This window comes from Ruditapes philippinarum, unplaced genomic scaffold (genome assembly GCF_026571515.1).
Source record: "Ruditapes philippinarum isolate M1 unplaced genomic scaffold, ASM2657151v2 ctg10490_1_1_1_1, whole genome shotgun sequence".
Classification (NCBI taxonomy): Eukaryota; Metazoa; Mollusca; class Bivalvia; order Venerida; family Veneridae; genus Ruditapes; species Ruditapes philippinarum.
The window spans coordinates 2,868-22,524 of NW_026864295.1; the positions used below are offsets into that span (position 1 = coordinate 2,868).

The 19,657-nt window shown below is 31.1% G+C and overlaps 1 protein-coding gene across 1 annotated transcript; it reads left to right on the forward strand.

Annotated features, from left to right (window-relative positions):
• Nucleotides 1-1,578: 1,578 nt before the first annotated feature.
• Nucleotides 1,579-4,923, forward strand: LOC132725108 (uncharacterized). The gene is made up of 3 exons (XM_060710168.1): nt 1,579-2,396; nt 3,484-3,735; nt 4,512-4,923. The coding sequence occupies exons 1-3, from the start codon at nt 1,654-1,656 to the stop codon at nt 4,876-4,878; spliced, it is 1,362 nt and encodes a 453-aa protein (XP_060566151.1). The 5' UTR covers nt 1,579-1,653; the 3' UTR covers nt 4,879-4,923.
• The last annotated feature ends 14,734 nt before the right edge of the window (nt 4,924-19,657 follow it).

A 19,657-nucleotide genomic window follows, 5' to 3' on the forward strand; every position in this document is an offset into this window, starting at 1 on the left:
AATGAAAATCGTTCTCTATTACAGTTGAATATTCGAAGCACTTATTAATTTTTTCTCCATGTTCTTGGTATGTGTCTGAAATTCTGAAATGTTTGTCTGTTGCGACTAAGATTAAAACGTCTGGTCGAAGCAAAATAAATTGGATAACAAGTGAAATTGAAAATATTGGTAACTTAAAACAAATTTCAAGACAATATGTGCCGAGAATATGTCCATTTAAATACATGTATTGGTGCGAATTACATAATGTTCGGATGATTTTGAGTACGAACTGTCTGTTATTTTACAAATAGCGAAAATATGTCTGTGATATCAAATAATAGTTATGAATAAATTGTTATATATATAATCAATTCTTTGTTACGTATTGTTTACTTATTTATAAAAGATTAAACTACTTGAATAAACAAAAGATTGCATATTCGCCTAGAATCGGTTTTGTAACTTAAATGTTCGTTATTTAAATGAATAACATGCCGCACACGTTTTGCCTGTTTTATCAAAAAAGATTTCCGCTGTGTCCGTAGCGCCAAAATAATCTCCGTTGCATTTTTTAGTGACACCTGATTAGATTATAGACGGGTCTCAACGGCTTTTAGAACGATTGACTTTATACTGGCTAAATTGGCACGTTATTTATTAGGTAGATAAATAAGATAATTATAAAAAAGTATGATATTCAAACATGACACTATCACTACAGTTAAACGTTTATTTTAATCCTTTAAAGCTCTGTGACATGTTGTACATCAGAAAAGCTATTTTTTTTTAGAAAATTTGAAAACAATTTGATTTTGTTAAAACAAAAAAAATGCACAAAATCAAGTCTAATATTTTCCCAATTGCTATACGGACAAATGCATATCTACTAGACGGCGCGTGCACGCGCCGTCTAATAATATTATTCTTTGCATTAATCATACCTGGAAATGTTTCTAAAAGCCCGTTTAACTTTAAAAGAAGTCATCTTGGGTAAATCGTGAATAATTCGTTGTGTAGAGATTATCCTTCTATTAAAATACATAAACATTATTTGAAAGGACATCCCGATTTATTTACATACACATATTTTTTAAGCAATTAGGTAACAAAGATACAGTTTCCTCCCACGCATCTCAATACGACACGAACAATTCTAGGCAAGATGCCAATATATCTGTCTAACAACAGGACTTCAGGAGACAATGTTATGTTTGACGTACAATACTCGTACAAGTAAAATGGTTTCCTGCGGTGAACATTTTAATGATATAAAGATATTTCATTTAACTACTTTCAACATTATTGGGGGGGGGGATAAATAAACATTTGTATCAGGAATATAGTTGACAATTGAATAAACGATCAATATAGAAGAAGGTCTTTGGAAACTGGTGACCGTTGAAGACCGGAGAAGGTCGACCATAAAACAATTATTTCTTTTTATTTTATGCTTTTGAGTGGAATACCCATTTATAAATAAAAATTATATTTGATAATTTCACAGTGAAAATTATCAAAATATAATTTCACACTTTCAATGTATGGACTACTTTATTTTAAAAAATCCCCATGTGGTGCCCCATTACTTCCCTTTATTATTTACCAGTTACTTCCCTTAGATTATTTACAAACAATCATTTTGACGTCTGCGCATCTGTCAAACTACCTACAATGGAGGACTGTCAAATAGATCCGGAAATTTTAACAGCAATAACAGATAAATTCTTTGACACTGAACCATATGGAGACTTTCAAATAATAGAAAAAGGTGATAGATTGTTCAGAAAAGTAAACCCAGATGAATTTTTGATAGAAAATGAAAATGAAAATACAAGAAAGAAAACAGTTTCTGACATGAAACTTGTGAATGCTTTTTTCAATTCAAAAAATGAGGCTAGACTACCTGAATTTATTCCACCAGACCAACTAAATGATTATTTATGTGACTTTATTCTTGCTGTAACAAAGAAAGACGGCTCTGAATATGAGCCTACAACATTAAGAGGGTTTATTGGGTCTGTTGACAGGCATTTAAAAGCAGCAGAAAGCACTGTAAGCATATTTAAAGATAAGGAATTTGCAAAAACAAGAGCAATTTTGAAAAGAAAGCAGCAACAACTGAAAAAGTTAGGGCTTGGAAATAAACCTCATGCAGCTGAGGCACTTGATGAGGAAATGATTGGAAAAATGTATGAATGTGGGACACTTGGTACAAAGACCCCAAAAGCACTAATTCATTCTTTATGGCTCATCTGTACGTCTCACTTTGGAATGAGGACAGGGAAGGAGATTCACCAACTGTGTTGGGGAGATATCAATATTGGGCTGGATGAGGCAAGTGGCAGCGAATTCATTTCATTTACAACTGAACGCCAAACAAAGACTCGCTCTGGAGACAATCCAAGAGACACAAGGTACTCTATGTTTTTAAAGTAAAGAAACATTTTATGAACCTTTTTAAGTTATTATTTGTTCATTTCTAACAAATTACAATAAAAATGAAAGAAGAGTATAAAATTTCAACTTGTTTCAAAGCCAGATGTCAATAGAATATAAAAATATCTGAGGTGGTAAGCAAACTTGAATGTAAATTCTATGTTGAAAAAGGGGCATTATTCTGTCAAAATGTTTCATAGAGTTACATCCTCCTGTCTACAGGCTAGGGTCATGTTGGTGAACAAGTGTGCAAAGTTTCAAAGCCATATGTCAATGGACTTTGAAAATATTCGAGTTATTACAAAAACTTTAACGTAAATTCTAAGTCAAAAAAGGGGCATAATTCTGTCAAAATGCCACTCGTGAGAATACTGTTTTTAAAGCCCACTCGATGAAATAAAATTTCATCTTACACACAAACGAATATCCTCTATATATTTGTGTAGATTCAATACTTAATTTATTGAACTCGTTAAATAAAACAACGTTATACGCCAGAGGCTCGCATAATTAAGGCCATCCTTAAAAAAATGTTCGTTTGCAGTAACGCGACCGACTCACAAAATTTGCCCCTACTCAAAATTTTTTTTCATGGTCTGGATAAAAAAAAAATTTTGAATCAGAAAATTATGCCTTGTGCTTTGTTTTCGTTCTTTTAAAGGTTAATAGAAGAAATAAAATGTAGGTCTTATTTAATTAGAATTCAGTTATCAATTTATTAATTGTTACCAGATTATCAAAGCATATATTGTCCAGCATTTTGAAATTCCATGCTTATTTGGGAGAACAGTTCAATAACAAAAAAAAAATCGACCTACCTACCCACCTTAAAAATTCTGGGTCGGGTTACTGCAAACAAACATTTTTTTAAGGATGGCCTAATATGATTTTATTCAACTTTTTCAATAAATATAATATGTAACCTACACTCATTCAATACCCTCTATATAAACATGTATACAGTACAGTATATATAGAGACTTCTATTAATTCTGAATGTACATTTCCATTTAAACATGCATGTCTTGTAACAACATCTATGACTAATAATCATTTCATTTTCAGGGCTATTAAACCAAGGGCATATGCCATTACCGAAGATCCAGAAAAAGACCCAGTCCACATTTATCGTACATATGAAAGTAAAAGGCCAATAGAAATGTGTAAGGATGACAGCCCATTCTTCCTGAGCCCAGGCAGCAAAACACACAAATGTTGGTTCAAAAAGTGCCCTATGGGAATGAATGCGATTTATGGTATAATGAATGAGATGAAAGCAGAATCTGGCATTGAAAACCCAAGAATAACACCATACAGGTTTATATTCTATTGAATTATTTAAATTATATGAATTTAACTCACCACAAAGTGACTATTAAGTCTATTTAATGTTGCTAATAAATGCTAAATAGAATGAATATCATAATTTTTTATAATAATTCAGCTACCATTCAACTTCAATTTCAAGAGTGCGAAACTTTGTAACATACCATAAAATTCCTATTTAACACCCATCCACTTATAAAGGTTTGATTTTTTGATAAGGAGAAAATCTACTCACCAGTGCTAAACTCAGTAGTAAATCAATGATTTTATTCAAATCCTTCAGAATCCATTTATTTTATATTAAACCAAAAAATATATCATATAAACTTATAAACTTTAACACTTCTTAACGTGATTAACACCAGACCATATTTATTTAAATGATAGGCCCCCATGGGAGTTTAATAGGAAATTTATGGTATTACAAAGAATCACATGTTTATAATATCCAATATTTTTTTTGCTTTACAAAAACCTTTAGGCAGAACTTTTTCTACGTAATAAAAAATTTCAAAACGTCTATATTGAACATGAAAAAAAAGACTTATGATTTCATAAAATACTTCAGTTTAAAATATAACTGATACACTCTGACTCTGTTTATAAATTATGAAATAAAATAAAGATGTTTATGATTACAGTTCTTGCACACAAACATTAAACATGCTACTTGTATACCACAGTTTTTCAAACATTAATTTTCCTATTTAAACTGTAGTATAAAATATTTTATAAAAAAATTCCAAAATTTTCCAAACCCTTTTCAGCTCAAGAAAAAGGATGATACAGAAGTTAAGTGATGAAGGAGTTCCTGCTAATCAGATTATGCAGATTTCTGGCCATAAAAACATCAACAGCATCAACAACTACAGTAAATTAAACCCGAACCAAAATCGTCAAATATCTGACATACTGTCAAATAAACCAAGCAGCACAGTTTCATCATACCAGTCAACCGTAGAACAAGCTGAAACAACTAGAAATCTTGAAAAACCATGGGCTTTTCAATCAAATGGTTTCCCGCAGGGCTTCTTCACTAACTCAAATATACATGGTAACGTAATTATTAATATGGGGAAAAGAACAGAAAGTCAGCAACTTTCTCAGACAAACAACCTACAAATATCCTGTTGAGCAACCTAGTTCATCACATTTATATCAAGATTCCCCTCCATTGGCATTCCATAAGCAAAGGCTTTATAAACGCATCAGATGCATTTCAGACAGCGACAGTGACTAAATGATGTAAATTCAATGAACAATGCAACTTTAAAAGGTTACTTTTGAAATAAATGAACGTGTTAAATGTTCCAAAGTGTTTCCTGTTAACTTTTTCTGATTATTTTAAAATGTAATTGTTGGATATTGCAAAGCAGGCTACTTAGATTGACATTTTTTTACATATTGTATATATTGAGAAAAAAATTTACAATGTTATCTTACTTACATTTAGTTTTTACTATTGCAAAAAATATTTGCTTTAGTTCATGTAAATGTATAACAATTCGTTGTTTTGTTATTAATTAAAATGTTGACTAAAGGAATTAGGTGAATCACAACGAAGTTAGAAACTATTTGTAAACTTTTTTTGCTTAATTTTCCTCTTCCCATCCTATACGCAACGACATCCCTCTAAGGTCTTCATATCATTTAAACAGAAATTAACAGACTAACATTTGTATAACTTTTAGTCATATTAGAATTCTTCCTGAATCCTTCATCTGCTTGGTCTCCTCATCTTCTCAACTTTATAAATAAGTCGAAGTTGACATTCAACTCAGTTAATATGTGAATTGACTTTTTTCACAGTATTACTTATACTGCATCCAGACATCGTAGTATAATTCGAGTGAGCCAATACTGTCGTATCTTATCACCGTAACTGACGAGCGATTTTCATCGATTCACACAATAATAGTGCTAGAATAATCTGATATTAATTAAGTCCAATCGTGACAAAATAATGTACTCATGTATACCTGCACAAGAAAAATAGGCTTGTCCCAGTCCTGATTTTGGGTTTTTGCATTAGATAACTCTTTACCCTTCTCAAAGAAGACTTAACAAGTTCAACATGAATAATTTACATAAATTTTAAAGTTTATATCAATGAAAAATCGACTATTTAAATTCTTTTTAAACCTTTCTGACACTAGTCTGAGTTTGGTACATGTCTATATCAGCGCCCTATGCGAATAACAGAAGATATCTCAGGAAATACGAAGAATCTGACTTAACTAAAATGTGCATCTAGACACATGTCGAGTTTATAGTTCTGGATATAATAATTAAAAAGATTATCAAAATTCCATGCCCTAACTATGGAAGTAAAAATGCCAAGGCCGGCTTTGGCCTATAGTAAAATGTAACATCATTGGTAATAGAACAGATTCAGTATAGTTGTGTAATATTTAAAAAGAAAACAATATAAAAAAAGAAAATAATCAGGGATTTTTCCAGGATTTTGGGAACATGACCCATACACTATGGAATGGGGAAATTCAACAGTGTTTAGGTATAAAATTTGGGAAAAAATGCATGACTGAATGAAATTTTGCAGGTGATTAAATGAATGCGCAACCAATTACTGTCCATGATGGCATCTTCAAACATTTGAGCACTATTACAGTGAAGAAACCGTTATTTTGCAAATATTGTTTAGAATTTTTTCTTAAATATTTTTAATTTTTATTTTTTGCTTTTCAGTGGATTACTGATTTATCCGTGAAAATTATATTTGGTAAATTTTCACAGTGAAAATTATCAAAATATAATTTCACTCTTTTCAATGACGAAACTACTTTTTTAAAGATTTTCCCCATGTGGTACCTCAATTTTATTTTTTGCTGACAATTTTCTGACAATGTCAGGCTGTTTTAAAAGAAAAAGCAAAAACTGAAATTGATAAATAACTTAAATGTCAAAAGTAATAAAAAGAAGAAAAACTTACTTCTATTTCATTCAAATTCATGAAATTCCAATCACCAAATTTCGTTTTTTTTTGTTTCATTTTGACAGTCTCAAAAATACATTCCTTCCCCCATGCAAAACTGCTCTTGATGACATTTGGGCATATTTAAAGTATCCTACGAGCAATAACTGCCGTATGCTTTTATGAAAAATTGAAAGCATTGACAGCCATAACTCGAAGAATAAGTTAAATCAACCCAGCGTTCTCGAGCAGGTTTCCAAGTTTTCCATTTTCCTAGCTCCTTTTCTGAATGTTTTTCACATCTGTCAACACTTATTTTTTGTCTGTTACAATCCTCAAATAAGTTTTCTTTCTTTTAAAAATGTGTATGACTAACAAATCCAAATTATATCCCTCTGAATCTTACACAATTATTTTCCTCCCATGAAATACAAAACTTTAAAAAATGGCTGCCGCTTACAATTTACAAAGCCAGGTCTAATATAAATTCGCACTAAGTAACAGAAATATGGTGGATGGTTGGACTTTTTCTCCTACAAGAATTGTTTGTTTTTATTATCAAAACAAGCGATCATTCATATTTTTTTAATAAAATTAATAAATATCACCGTCATTTAATGTTGATTGGCGGACTTATTTTTCAGCTCAAGACTGATATTTAACTTGTTTTTAAGCATAAAATAAAAAGAAAATTTGTCTGTTTGTTGTGTAAGATGAAATTTTATTTCATCGAGTGGGCTTTAAAATATACTATTTTCAATTGGGAAAATGACCCAATAACGGCTGTAAAATAACACAAAAAAATCCCTGGTAAAAAATCCCTGACCGAATACCGAATGACCCATTCAAAACAGAAAAATGAACGATTTTTTTTAACCAGCTTCCCGTTCATAGGCTTTGCCTAATTTCATATGATACAGAGGATATTAATTTTGTTTAGTTCATTGTAAGAACGGCATTATACATGTATTTCACCAAGAGGTATATTTCACGGGTGGCGCAGCCACAAATGTAATATGAACTTTTGGTGTTCACGAGATGAAATATATTTCGATCTTATACACTAAATTAAAGTAACAAATTTTCTTTTTATTATATGCAAATAAATGTTTAAAAAGACATTTTAAGCTAATACTTAATGGAAAACAAGCGGGTCCGAAAACAAGCCAAATAATAATAAAACTTGACCTCATTTACGACATCACATCATTTAGTTGGTTTCCAGTACTGTGTACACTAGGTATTTCATTAAAACAAGGTAACAGGCTTAAATTCAAAACAGTGAAAAATTTCAATTGATAATTTCACTGTTTCAGACAGTAAATTATTTTTTTTATTTCACTGATGTTATGTTATTTTAACGACACAAAATAAAATACGCATTTACGACATTCATATAATTTTGAAAAGTGCCGTATGGCTAGACAATACAGCATATACAGTGTGTCTTTGCTAGCTTTACATGACTCACATACGGCTAGTATTTCTGGCTACAGTAGCCGTACGGGCCCGTACAGCTAGCCACTTCTTTTCTATAAACCACCGAAAACATGTATTAAAATTACTTTATACGGTACCTCATACATGTACATGTACGATAAATTTATCCTTTTGATTCTTTGAATTTAATTCTGATGAAGAATCAGATATGTTCGAAACTGGTAGATCTTAATTAAAATATTGTCCATATTTATCCGGTATTGATGTGTGGTTTCTTTGCATTCTTCAGTTTTAACCAATTTAAGATAAAACTTCCCGGCACTTCCAGACACTTTATGAGTTTATCTCCTCCGGACAAAAATATAACTTAAACACTATGAATATCATATGAACAGATAAATATGAGCCAATCTGACTCAAGCTGAACGTGTATGGAGTTGACTCAGGGCAGACTTATTTGAAATTCAATGGTTGGTCATGCCCTGATTCAATGCTGTTAATTATTACTTAAAGCCAAACTACTAGATCTTCAAGAATAATATCATGGCAGAATTTGAATATCTTAAAATAACACATGGTAATTAATTTATATTAATTCAAACAAACTTACCATGTTATGACTAGTCTAGAGTTGTATCCTTTTACGGTTTCACACACTTTATTTAATATACAATCCCAGCTTGAATAACACCACTTGCACAGAATTTGTTGAATTTAGGTATATTTATGTACAACCAAACAAAAACTGTAATGGACAATTCATTCGCAAAACAGTATATTGTTCGGCAAGTAAACAAATACCCCATCTTTTTATTCAGTGCAATATTTGATGACAATATTTTACATGTTTTAGTCAAAATGATCCAATATCCGAATTAATGCACAGTTTCACGGAAATAAAAATCAATCAAATTTCGGGAAATTATTAGTCACTACCAACCAATTCTAATAAAATAAATGTATCCGTATGTCGTAAAACAAATTAAATTCCATGATTAATAGAATAACACACTTAAATCCCACATTTGAATTATCCACGTTTCATCGATTCACATTTTCAATATGGCGGCTTTTATGAAAATATGAAAAGATCAATGGATTACCGAGTATTACTTCGCCGAATCTAAGTAAATAATACTTTTACAAAATGATGCAAAAATGATTTTTTCATCAAATTCATGCAGTCCATATTCGAATTCAAGAAGATGAGACCACATAAGTGGTGTATAAATTGAAAATTGGGCAATAAATATCCGAACACTTTTTTTTTAACGTATTAGTAAATATTAACTCAGACGCGTACATATTGGGGCTCCAACCGGGAAAACATGAATCGCCAAAATGTTGAAAGTGTACTTAATTTATACATTCCCGAAAATATAGCATAAAATAAAAAGAAAATTTGTTTGTTTTTTGTGTAAGATGGAAATAAAATTTCATCTTACACAAAAACAAACAAATATCCTCTATTTAAGAAAATGATTAAATAGGCCTACCATTTTATGAATAATTCCGAGCAAAAAATAAATAAAGTAAACACACAAGTTTACGCAGAAAATATCTCTATTTATTATGGCAGATGCCACTACGAATATTTTAATTTTGTAGATTTTCAGTATAAACAATTTATTGTTTGTAAAATTTGATAGATTTTAAAGAAACATTGATAATTTTCAAACACTACATTCAAGTTTTTCCACCTTAAACGGTAAAATAATTATAGAAAATTAGAAATATCCCGTAATAGTTTTTTGTTCTTAATTAGGTGTAATTCGGACTTATTCCCTACATGTAAATCCGTAAAGACCTCAACAGACGGTAGGATTTTGAAGTACAACACCAATTAAAACTAAGATGTACAGACAAATCTTAATGTGTGAAGGATACCATTTCTTGATTTCGGAAACCTTATGTCAAGATGTAAGGGATAGGACATGTTCTATTTTGAAAATCTTGTCGTACCGATTTTTATAGACCTCCCACAATGACAAGTAACAGATAACCAAATTATCTCCTGATAATGGGTGTAATGAATGAAATTCCAGAACAATTAGGGCTAAAAGGTAAACATAGTAGTAAGATGGGGTAAAAATGATGTTGAAAAACTCTTCAGGAGACCCTAAGTTGTGTTATGTTCGAATCCCAAATTATTCCGAAAATGATTATGTCACGGTATTGAATTGTTCTCTAAATAGGGGAGGGGAGGTAGTTTGTAGACGACCAGATAGCTTAGTCAGCAGAGCCGCAGTACGGTATTCCGAGGGTCCTAGATTTGAGTCTCGGTCAGGCTTCACATTAAAAAAAATATATATATATATATATATTTAAATGGAGGTTTTTCAATCATTTCTCATGGCGAAAAAAGTATTTAGTGAGTAAAGTATGTAAAGGATCAATGTAAAGGGATCCTTTTTAGGGGAAACCTCAGATGATTCTTACAGTGTAGAATTACCGTCTGAATGCAAGTGTTGTATAGCTTTGAAAATTGTACATCTTATCTCTAATTAGTGCTGTACAGCTAAATCCTACCGTCTGTTGAGGCCTTAACGTACCGGCAAATGGTATTTAGCTAGCTAGCAGCATACGCTGAGAATATGCTGTTTCGTATCCAAAAATATTTGTTTGGATAAATGTCTACTTGACAGGCAAAAAAACAAATTTTAAAAATCCATGGAAATGAATCAAAGGGGTAAATTAAGATTAATCCTAAAGATAAGCTATAATAGAAGTCAATTACTTCAATGTTTGGCTTGAATGACTAGGGTTTGCTAGTTAAAGTTGTTTTTGTATCATGATAAATGACTAAATAATGTATATCTGAATAAGAAATAAGATGAGTCAAAGTTTGTTTATCTACAAATAGGGAACTTACCTTTTAAAACAAAGAAATTGTGTGATGCAATCTTATATGTTTGATCACATTTATACTTTCAACAGCGTTCATGGTTTTTATCACAGTTTTTTCCATACTATGTTTATCCTACATGTACTTTATAGTAAGTGTTTTATCAATTGCAGTTTCTCGTTTTTTCTGTTAAACTTCAGATTACAACTAGTAGGAATATACTGAACGGATACGGTTTTTCGGCATAACCTTTGCTAAGAAACTAGATATTTAAACAGAGAGTAATTTGATGCTAGGAGTTGAAGACTAATTAAAATTTAAACAAATATATCGAGTAAAAGTCTTTCTAAATTAAGTAAATTTACAGTAAACAGTATATTTTTTTTAGATTTAAAAATACTTATTATTATGTATATTGAAACCGAAAGTACATAATGTCTACCTGTTGACATTTATTTGGATATTGTATTATTATGTATCAGTGAGGATTATTATTGATTATAATTGTCAGACAAGTTCAATCATAGTTTTACCGAAATATACTTAATTTTCCTTTGGATGTCAAATACATGTAAGTTTATTCGTTATACATTATTAAATATTAAACCCACTGTTTTTGTTTACATCTATATTAAACCGCGATGTTCCCATCGTGTTTTACGCAATTCAATTATCTTATACACTGGGCCGCATAATGCGTGCAAAAAGCTATTTATAAACTATAGCATGGAATTTCTATTTTCTATTTAAAGATTGTTTGCATTGGCTAATTTTAGATTTCAAACATTATGTTTTTGTTGGGTTATAATTTTCATGTTTCTTTAAATAGTATCATTTTAAATTCTATATGTAAGATATGATTTTACATTATATATTGTAACAGTGTTTAAATTGAGCAAAATACATTTTGTTCATAGATTATATTTCATAATCAAAGAAAATGTAGTTATAAACGTAAATATGTAAAAAGAAAAGCATACAGTTTGCATGTTACGTAATAGTTCATTATATAAACTTATATCAAAACAGTTACAATTGAGGTCCGAAACATATGTTGAGTAAGCACCCCGTCAAACAACTACAAACAAAAACAACACTACTTTACCAGGGGCGACTGTGGCTCTGTCCACAACACTCACATGTGTGCCATTGACCTTTTTGTAAATTTTATAATAGCGAGTTTTTGTTGTTTTTTTTACTTTGAATACGTAAACAAAAACACTACTTTAACAGGGGCGGCTGTGGCTCTGTACACAACACTAACGTGTGTGGCGTTGACCTTTTTGTAATTTTATAAAAGCGAGGGTTATTCTTAATTTGACTACGCATTAACTGATGTTAATTTGTGCTGATATCGGAGCTAGGGGTCATGGACGGTAGCTTGGAAGTACACGAAGAGACTCAATCAAACCTTGCCTGAAATATTTTCAATTTGGCCGTTTTTATAGCGTTTGTTAGAGATTCCTTTTTGTTGTTGTTGTTGTTGTTTCTTTTTGTTGTTGTTGTTTCTTTTTGTTGTTGTTATTGTTTTTTTTCTATTTTATTCTTGTTTCGGTTAATCACATGACTTAATGGCTCCATACCGAAAGATTTTTTTATATTTATAACCCGAACTGCCAGGCGACGATTTTAGACGAAACTTTTTTTTTCGGCCAACTGTATAACCCGTCAAAATTTATAAAACACAACCTTTGATATTTTAGAAAAAAAAGTTTTTTTTAAAAATTTTCCTCTTGACGGTTTTTTACGGTTTTTGTTCCCCCCCCCTTTGAGGCCTCAAACAGTGAAAAAATGCACTATTTAGGCCCAAAACACTATTTTTCGTTTGAGTTTGAGAAATGTTGTTAAAAATAGTGACAAATGTACATCAGGGGGTTGCCAGAAGGGGGATGTGCCGGGCGATAGTCCCCCTCATCGCCAGGAAATTTTGGACATATGACAGGCTTAAAATAGAAAAACTAGTAACTGACGCTGAAATGCCTTTTACTCTATCTCAGTTCATTGAGAAGTTGCAGCACTTTGAAATCAGTTTTGATGGAAAAAACAATGCAAAATAGTGATTTTTGGCAATTTTGAGACGTCCCCCTGTTAGCATGGTAACAGGAAATTTGCGATTGAGCATGCTGTTACAGAGGTTATGTTCTCGTCAACATTTGTGCCAAGTTTAATCAGTGTTGAAGCATTTTTTATAGTTTTATAGCAGTTTGAACTTGTTACAGGAGGCTTTTCAATGAAAACGGCAATTTTTCGCAATATGCTCATGGGGTAAAAGATAAATTAAAATGTCAAAAAACAGAAATTTTCATCATAGTTAGGTGTAAAGGCACGTCTTAACATGGAAAAACTACTTTTTGGGTAATTCCAAGGTTTTTCATCATTTTTTGTTAATTTACAACAGTCATGTATAAGGATAATATAAACATCACAATTATGAAAAGCGACGTTACAAACGCGCAATATTATTAAATTTTAAAAAAGCATCAAACAGTGAAAAGTTACCGCTTTATTGCTAGAACGTATGTTTATGTAAATGTTAAAAAGTTAAAGCAGCATGCCTCCAGTTAATTGCTTATTTTAATGAACTTTTGAAAGTAAAATATCGTAAAGTGAACTAGGCATTGAAAACGGTACTTACAAAATTCTGGAAACAAAGTGATCCCTCGGAAGCATTAATCACAACAAAATAACATAAGAATTGCAGACTCGGTTTGATTGAGTCTGTACATGAGGGATAATTAATAAGTGCAACATCCCTCACGCCCCCTAGCACCGGCTTGAGCGGTACTCAATTCTCAACACTTTATAGTGTTGGCATCAATGATCCCGAAGGACCAGAAAATATAACAACACTGAAGTGAAGTACGGGGCAACTTTTTACGGCTGCCACACGGCACTTGACACCTGCTGTAACCCACGTAAATTACCAAAACCAGAGGTCAAAATATGCAAAAATAGCTGTTATTGCGTTAGTCCCGCATAAAAAAATATTGTGATAAATACTTCAAAAGTTAATTATCACATATAACTTTTAAATTAATATTTCAATCTTGAATCTTTTAACATTTTGTTGTTTCTTTTTAAATCATAGTATATTTTTCTCAAGTTTGAATCACTTGAAATATTTTAGGTCATCTGGATGAATTCAGTTTTTACTTGTTTAATCATTGTACGTTAACACCATAATATATTTAAGTTTAGTTTACAGTGAATAACAGATAAAAGATGTTATTACTTCACAAGATCAGTCTTGTAAAGTATTGAACTTTTATTCAACTACCCATATGACACATAACATGTAAATTATAACTTGAATCTTGAATCTTTTTTTACTTTTCTTAAAACCCTTGTAAATTCTTCTCTATTTTATTTTCTTGAAATATTTTGACTGATCTGGAGGCATGCAGCTTTAAATGAATTCGCATTTTGAGCGTGACTAATATAAACTAGTTTACTTAGTTAAGCTTAGCTTGTAGAAGTAAATTAATAATACCTATTACATGTACCATGATACTATTATTGGCTTATATTTATAATCTCATTATTGTATTAGAAATAAATAGTCTTCCATAAATAAAAAAACTTATATCAAACAGTGTGTGATGACACAAATATCTTGTAATTTCTATTTCGTCAACGCATGTTCCATGTAAAGGTGCGATTGCTATCATTTCTTTTTTTGAGCATATAACTAAATTAAATGCTACATAAGATGGATATTGAAGTTATTATTTGCGCTATATTTATTGCCTTATTCAAATTATGCTTCTTAAATGCACGCCATTACAAAATCTTATTGGTTTATGGTTAAGAAATGAACTTTAAAAATGCGATATGATAAATTTACACTACAATTCTGATGTAATCACACAGTATGAGTTCTTTGTTCCATTTTATGACGACAAATGTTCGGTAGCAAAATTTAAAGGAAGCAACCCTCTGTCTAATTTAGACAATAAAGTGTATCTTTTTAAAGGTTCCCATTTTTAACTTTGCTATAAATTTGGTTTTATTTTTTATTTATTTATCTATTTAATATTTATTTATTATTATTATTATGTTTGAATCACTATGTTTTACTGTTACCAGCAAGTGGGCTTTAAATATTACATCTTCCAAAATATGTTCGTGGTAACAGTTTGAATATTGAAATTTGAATGTTTAAAGAAGACATTATACACAGTGTGCATGAACTAAATCGACTAGTTATTCTAAATAAGTGTAGTAAACATTGTGCTGTAAAATACGTTACAAGGAGAACAGACACATTTTACAATATTGAGACTTAAGGCAAAATAACCAAGCTTATAAAAGCAAACTAACTTTTAAGTGCAAGTTGTTTATATTGATGTTAACCTTTAACAACCATCATTTTAATGGACATTACGTTTTACCAAGCACAATGGTTTGATGTATCATATATTCTACAAAATGTTGTTATGGGTTTAAGACAAAATTGTGAAAATGGATATGACCTTTTCAATATGTTAATGCCTATATTAGTTCTTTTTTAGTAAATGTTTAATTGTTTGACCACGGAGCAAGTTATAAACATGGTGTTTGATTTAAAATGATTTACCGTCTTGAAATAAAATATCTATGGAAAACTTTAAATATGATCAAAATGAAACAAATAGATTTTATAAGATTATTTCGAAGACAACTTTTTATCTTATTTTTAATTTGGGTGTATTTATTCTGCCACATATCAAAACAGATGAGAATAAGCATAAAGCGTCAAGCTGATAAGCAGTTCATGCATAAACCTACCAAAGTATAATTACAATTCCTATATTTTAATGGATTCATTGCTCGTCCGTTCACTTGCTCAATTTTGCCTAGGGACTTTATGTTTTCGGTGAAAACATTTCGTGTGTGTCATATTCAGAACGAAAATGATATTGAAACATTATTAAAATGATAATATCTATTACTTGTATCTAAACTGAATGAGAAAATTTATTTAGCAAACATTTGACTGCTATATTGATGAAATAAATGTACTTGGTAAAATTTAAAAAAAAGACAAGTTTAGCGTCTAGAACTGAATGAAACAAATTCGTTTGATTGAAAATAACCATTTTATAGCATGCATACACAAACACAGCGAACTATAACAAAAACAATTTTAACATATAAAGTGACGCCATAGAACTCATCTTATACAATTGTATAATCCAAAAACCAATGTGAAATATACTTGTACATACATAACATACATTATGTACAATAGTGTACATAATCTTAAAAAATAACTCCACCCTACTCGGGTTAGAAGCAACGAATCTCAGTTTCAGTGTAGTTGACAGTATTTGTAGCGTATTTGAAAACTCTTCAAAGAGGTAGTTGCGCATTAGGAGGGCTCTACCTTAAGTCATTAAGTGGTTAACTATCAATTGATTGATAAACAGTCAATATAGGTCTAAACACTAGCCAGTCAGATTCCGAATATACAATAAGCTCCCACGCAAATCACCTCGCCATACGTGAACTTACAAGACATTTTTAGTGGCAGCTTAATTGATTGACAAAACTACACGTTACTAGCCAGACAGTTTCAAATATAACATACTCTCCAACGCAAATCACTATGTCAGTCAACCTCAACCAATCTTGTCAATCTATTACAAACTATACAGACATCATGTCGATTGTTATTGTCAAATATCATTGATGCACTGCAACTTGTAATGTTTCATGAATATATATATCAATGATGATTAAAGAAAGATAGAACTGTTTGAAAGACATATTGATGCTTGTTAAGATATGATGAATATGTTCGTATTTAAAATGTTCATTTCCAGAAATGGCAATGTTCTTGAAAAATTACCGGCTTGAAAATGTTAAATACATTGTTACACATTAACTTTGTTAGCTTTTCATCACACTGACTGACTGATTTCTTCCGACTCTTTAAACCGGTTTTGCTCCGTCTATTTATTAACTACAAAGGGTATTCAAATATGAATGCAACTAGGCCAATATCTCGTTTTTAACCATGTTGTACACGAACTTCGCATATGTATCGTATAGATGGTTGTGTAAGCTCTCAATTTATACAATACATATGTAAATCAGTTAAGTCTAGCATTGGAAATAGTTCGATTAACGCTACTCGTGAATACAAAAGCTTCTATGGTTGGAAAAGGCATTTTTTCACTTACCAAATACGGTCCTATATCACTTTTATGAGGTTAAGCGAAAGATACAAATCATATGGGCAACCAAATGAAGTCAAAGGCCTTGCAAAGCAAAACGCACAATGAGCGTCAAAAGGTCATGTATGTAATTTTCTTTAACAATCAATATCCTTCCACTCAAATTACCGTATCAAAGGGTAAATCTGTAAATACCAACTTATACAAAGGCAAGGTTCAACGAACTGGTCTCAGTGATGTCCGTTGTTGCATGACAATGCTTAGTAACACAAAGCGACCATTGCACGAGGATATCTGGAATAGGCAAAAGTTGTTCAGCTTCCTCACCCTCTTTATCCCTTATGACTTTTTCCTATTTCCGAGGCTCAAAAAATACCTTGCTGGGAGAAAATATCAAAACGCGAAAAAATCTCGGTTCGGCTATTTCCAAAGTCTGATAGTATACATTTAAAAAAATATGAAAACGAATTTAAAAATTAGATGAGAAGACTAAAACTTTGTATATCACATGGTGGTGAGTATTTTGAAGGATAAAGATAATCATTTTGGCACTGTCTTTTAAGCACTTCTGAAAATTGACCCAGTTGCATTCATATTTGAACAGCCCTCGTACAACAGTTTTGTTTTACTGTTTCTTGTTTTAAATGTTTGTATAAACAACAAACAATGGTATTTCTGGAGTAAAACTCTGTTTGCCAATCGTTAGCTTGTTAACGATTAAAGAATGCTTTCTGCCACAAGAACCCAAAACGACTTTATCAAGTCGCCATAATGGAAAATCAATTTTTAATAATTTGAACATTTTGATATGGTTTTACATTACTTAAATAGCCACAGAAGAAAATATTCTATATTGTTAATAGCATTCTGTAATATTTCAAATATTCGAAAACGTTTTAGTCTTTAACTAATCATGTTTGCTCTAATTTTGAATAAGATTTTAATCATTTATAAATGAAGATTCAAAGCTTCTTAGACGACCTGTTTTCGTTGAGTGGCTATTTCATCTCGATAACCTTTCAAACTCTGTTCTCGTATTATTATTCTTAGAAATACTAAATAACTTAGTTATGAAAATGAATTATATTAAAATATCACGAATTATGTTTGCATTTTAAAGAACGTCATAATGATACAAAAAAGTACCATCATCATATTCGACACACATGTCATTTCTCCTCGTCGCTTTACTTTGGTTTCAAACAAAACACACATTATGACCGAATGACAATTCTTTCAATGAATCAGAAAAGAAGAACTAAAATAAGAATACTGAACATTAATCATGAATTATCATAAATATTGATAAAATGTTTAACCTGAATTCCTTTTTTGTATTAAAAGAAGTTTCCGGTGGCCTCAAGGTTTGTTTGTTGTTTGTTTGATTGGGTTTTACGTCACACCGACACAGTATATGGTAGGTCATATGGTCACGTTCTAGCTTTACTGGTGGAGGAAGACCTCAGGTGCCCTTCCGTGCATTGTTTCAAGCACGAATGGACACCTGAGTAGAACCATCGATGTTCCGTGGCCTTAAGGTAGGCTTACTGTAATGCTTTCCCGCCAATAAATCCAAGATCGGCCAATACCGTACCATTACGGATATTTCCGGAACGTTGTTTTGCAAGCTCTTTGGCGTAAGTTTATTCTAACTCACACGTCCTTTATTGCTACATGTACGTACTAAATTCAGGTTATAAAACGGTTAATAAATAATTGAATACCGAAGATTGTGGAAAAAATTGCCTTCCGGAAATGACCGATTTATTACGATATTGGCCGATGTTACATTTTTTCAAGCGGGAAATCATTACAATTAAAAAATTCATGTCATATTTCTCTAGCCGCTTTCTTACTCTTAAAAGCTACATGCCTCCAAATGAGTCAAAATATTTCAATAAAATCAAACTTGAAAAAAAAATGTACTAGCATTTTAGGAATAGGAAAATGATATTTTACATTTTATGTGCGGATAAAACGTGGTTTTTAGTGTCATAGTTAATGTTTATATTGCTTCATTTTGGTTACTTTACAATATTATGCATTCAAATACGTTTTCAAAATTTTCATGAAATTTAGCATAAATCTGGAGGCGTGCTGCTTTAACTCCAGTCACAGACTTGTCTTCGTATTTTAGCAGCATACTAAACTGCAATTTATTCAAAGGACAATTATGCCTCAGAAATGCCTTTATTTTTATTTATCACAAGCATTTTAATTTTGGTGTAGATTTATAGAATCAAAAAAGTCACTCATTGGCCAATTACCCAAAATCATCTTTTTCATTTGTTGCTTTTTGGAAGTAAACACATAAATATTGTATATGGAAGTCAAAATACTACATTGTTTACATTGTTCTTCTTTTATGACAAAGTAGTTCATATTTACCACTACATCTTCAAGTAGCACACGCATCTAACATGCTCTAAAATGATTATTTTAGAATCATAAAATCCATTTTTGCCCTTTCTAGGGAACTAATAATCTATTTGTTTTTTTTTTTTTTTTTTTAGCATATTAATGTGCTTTCAATGATTT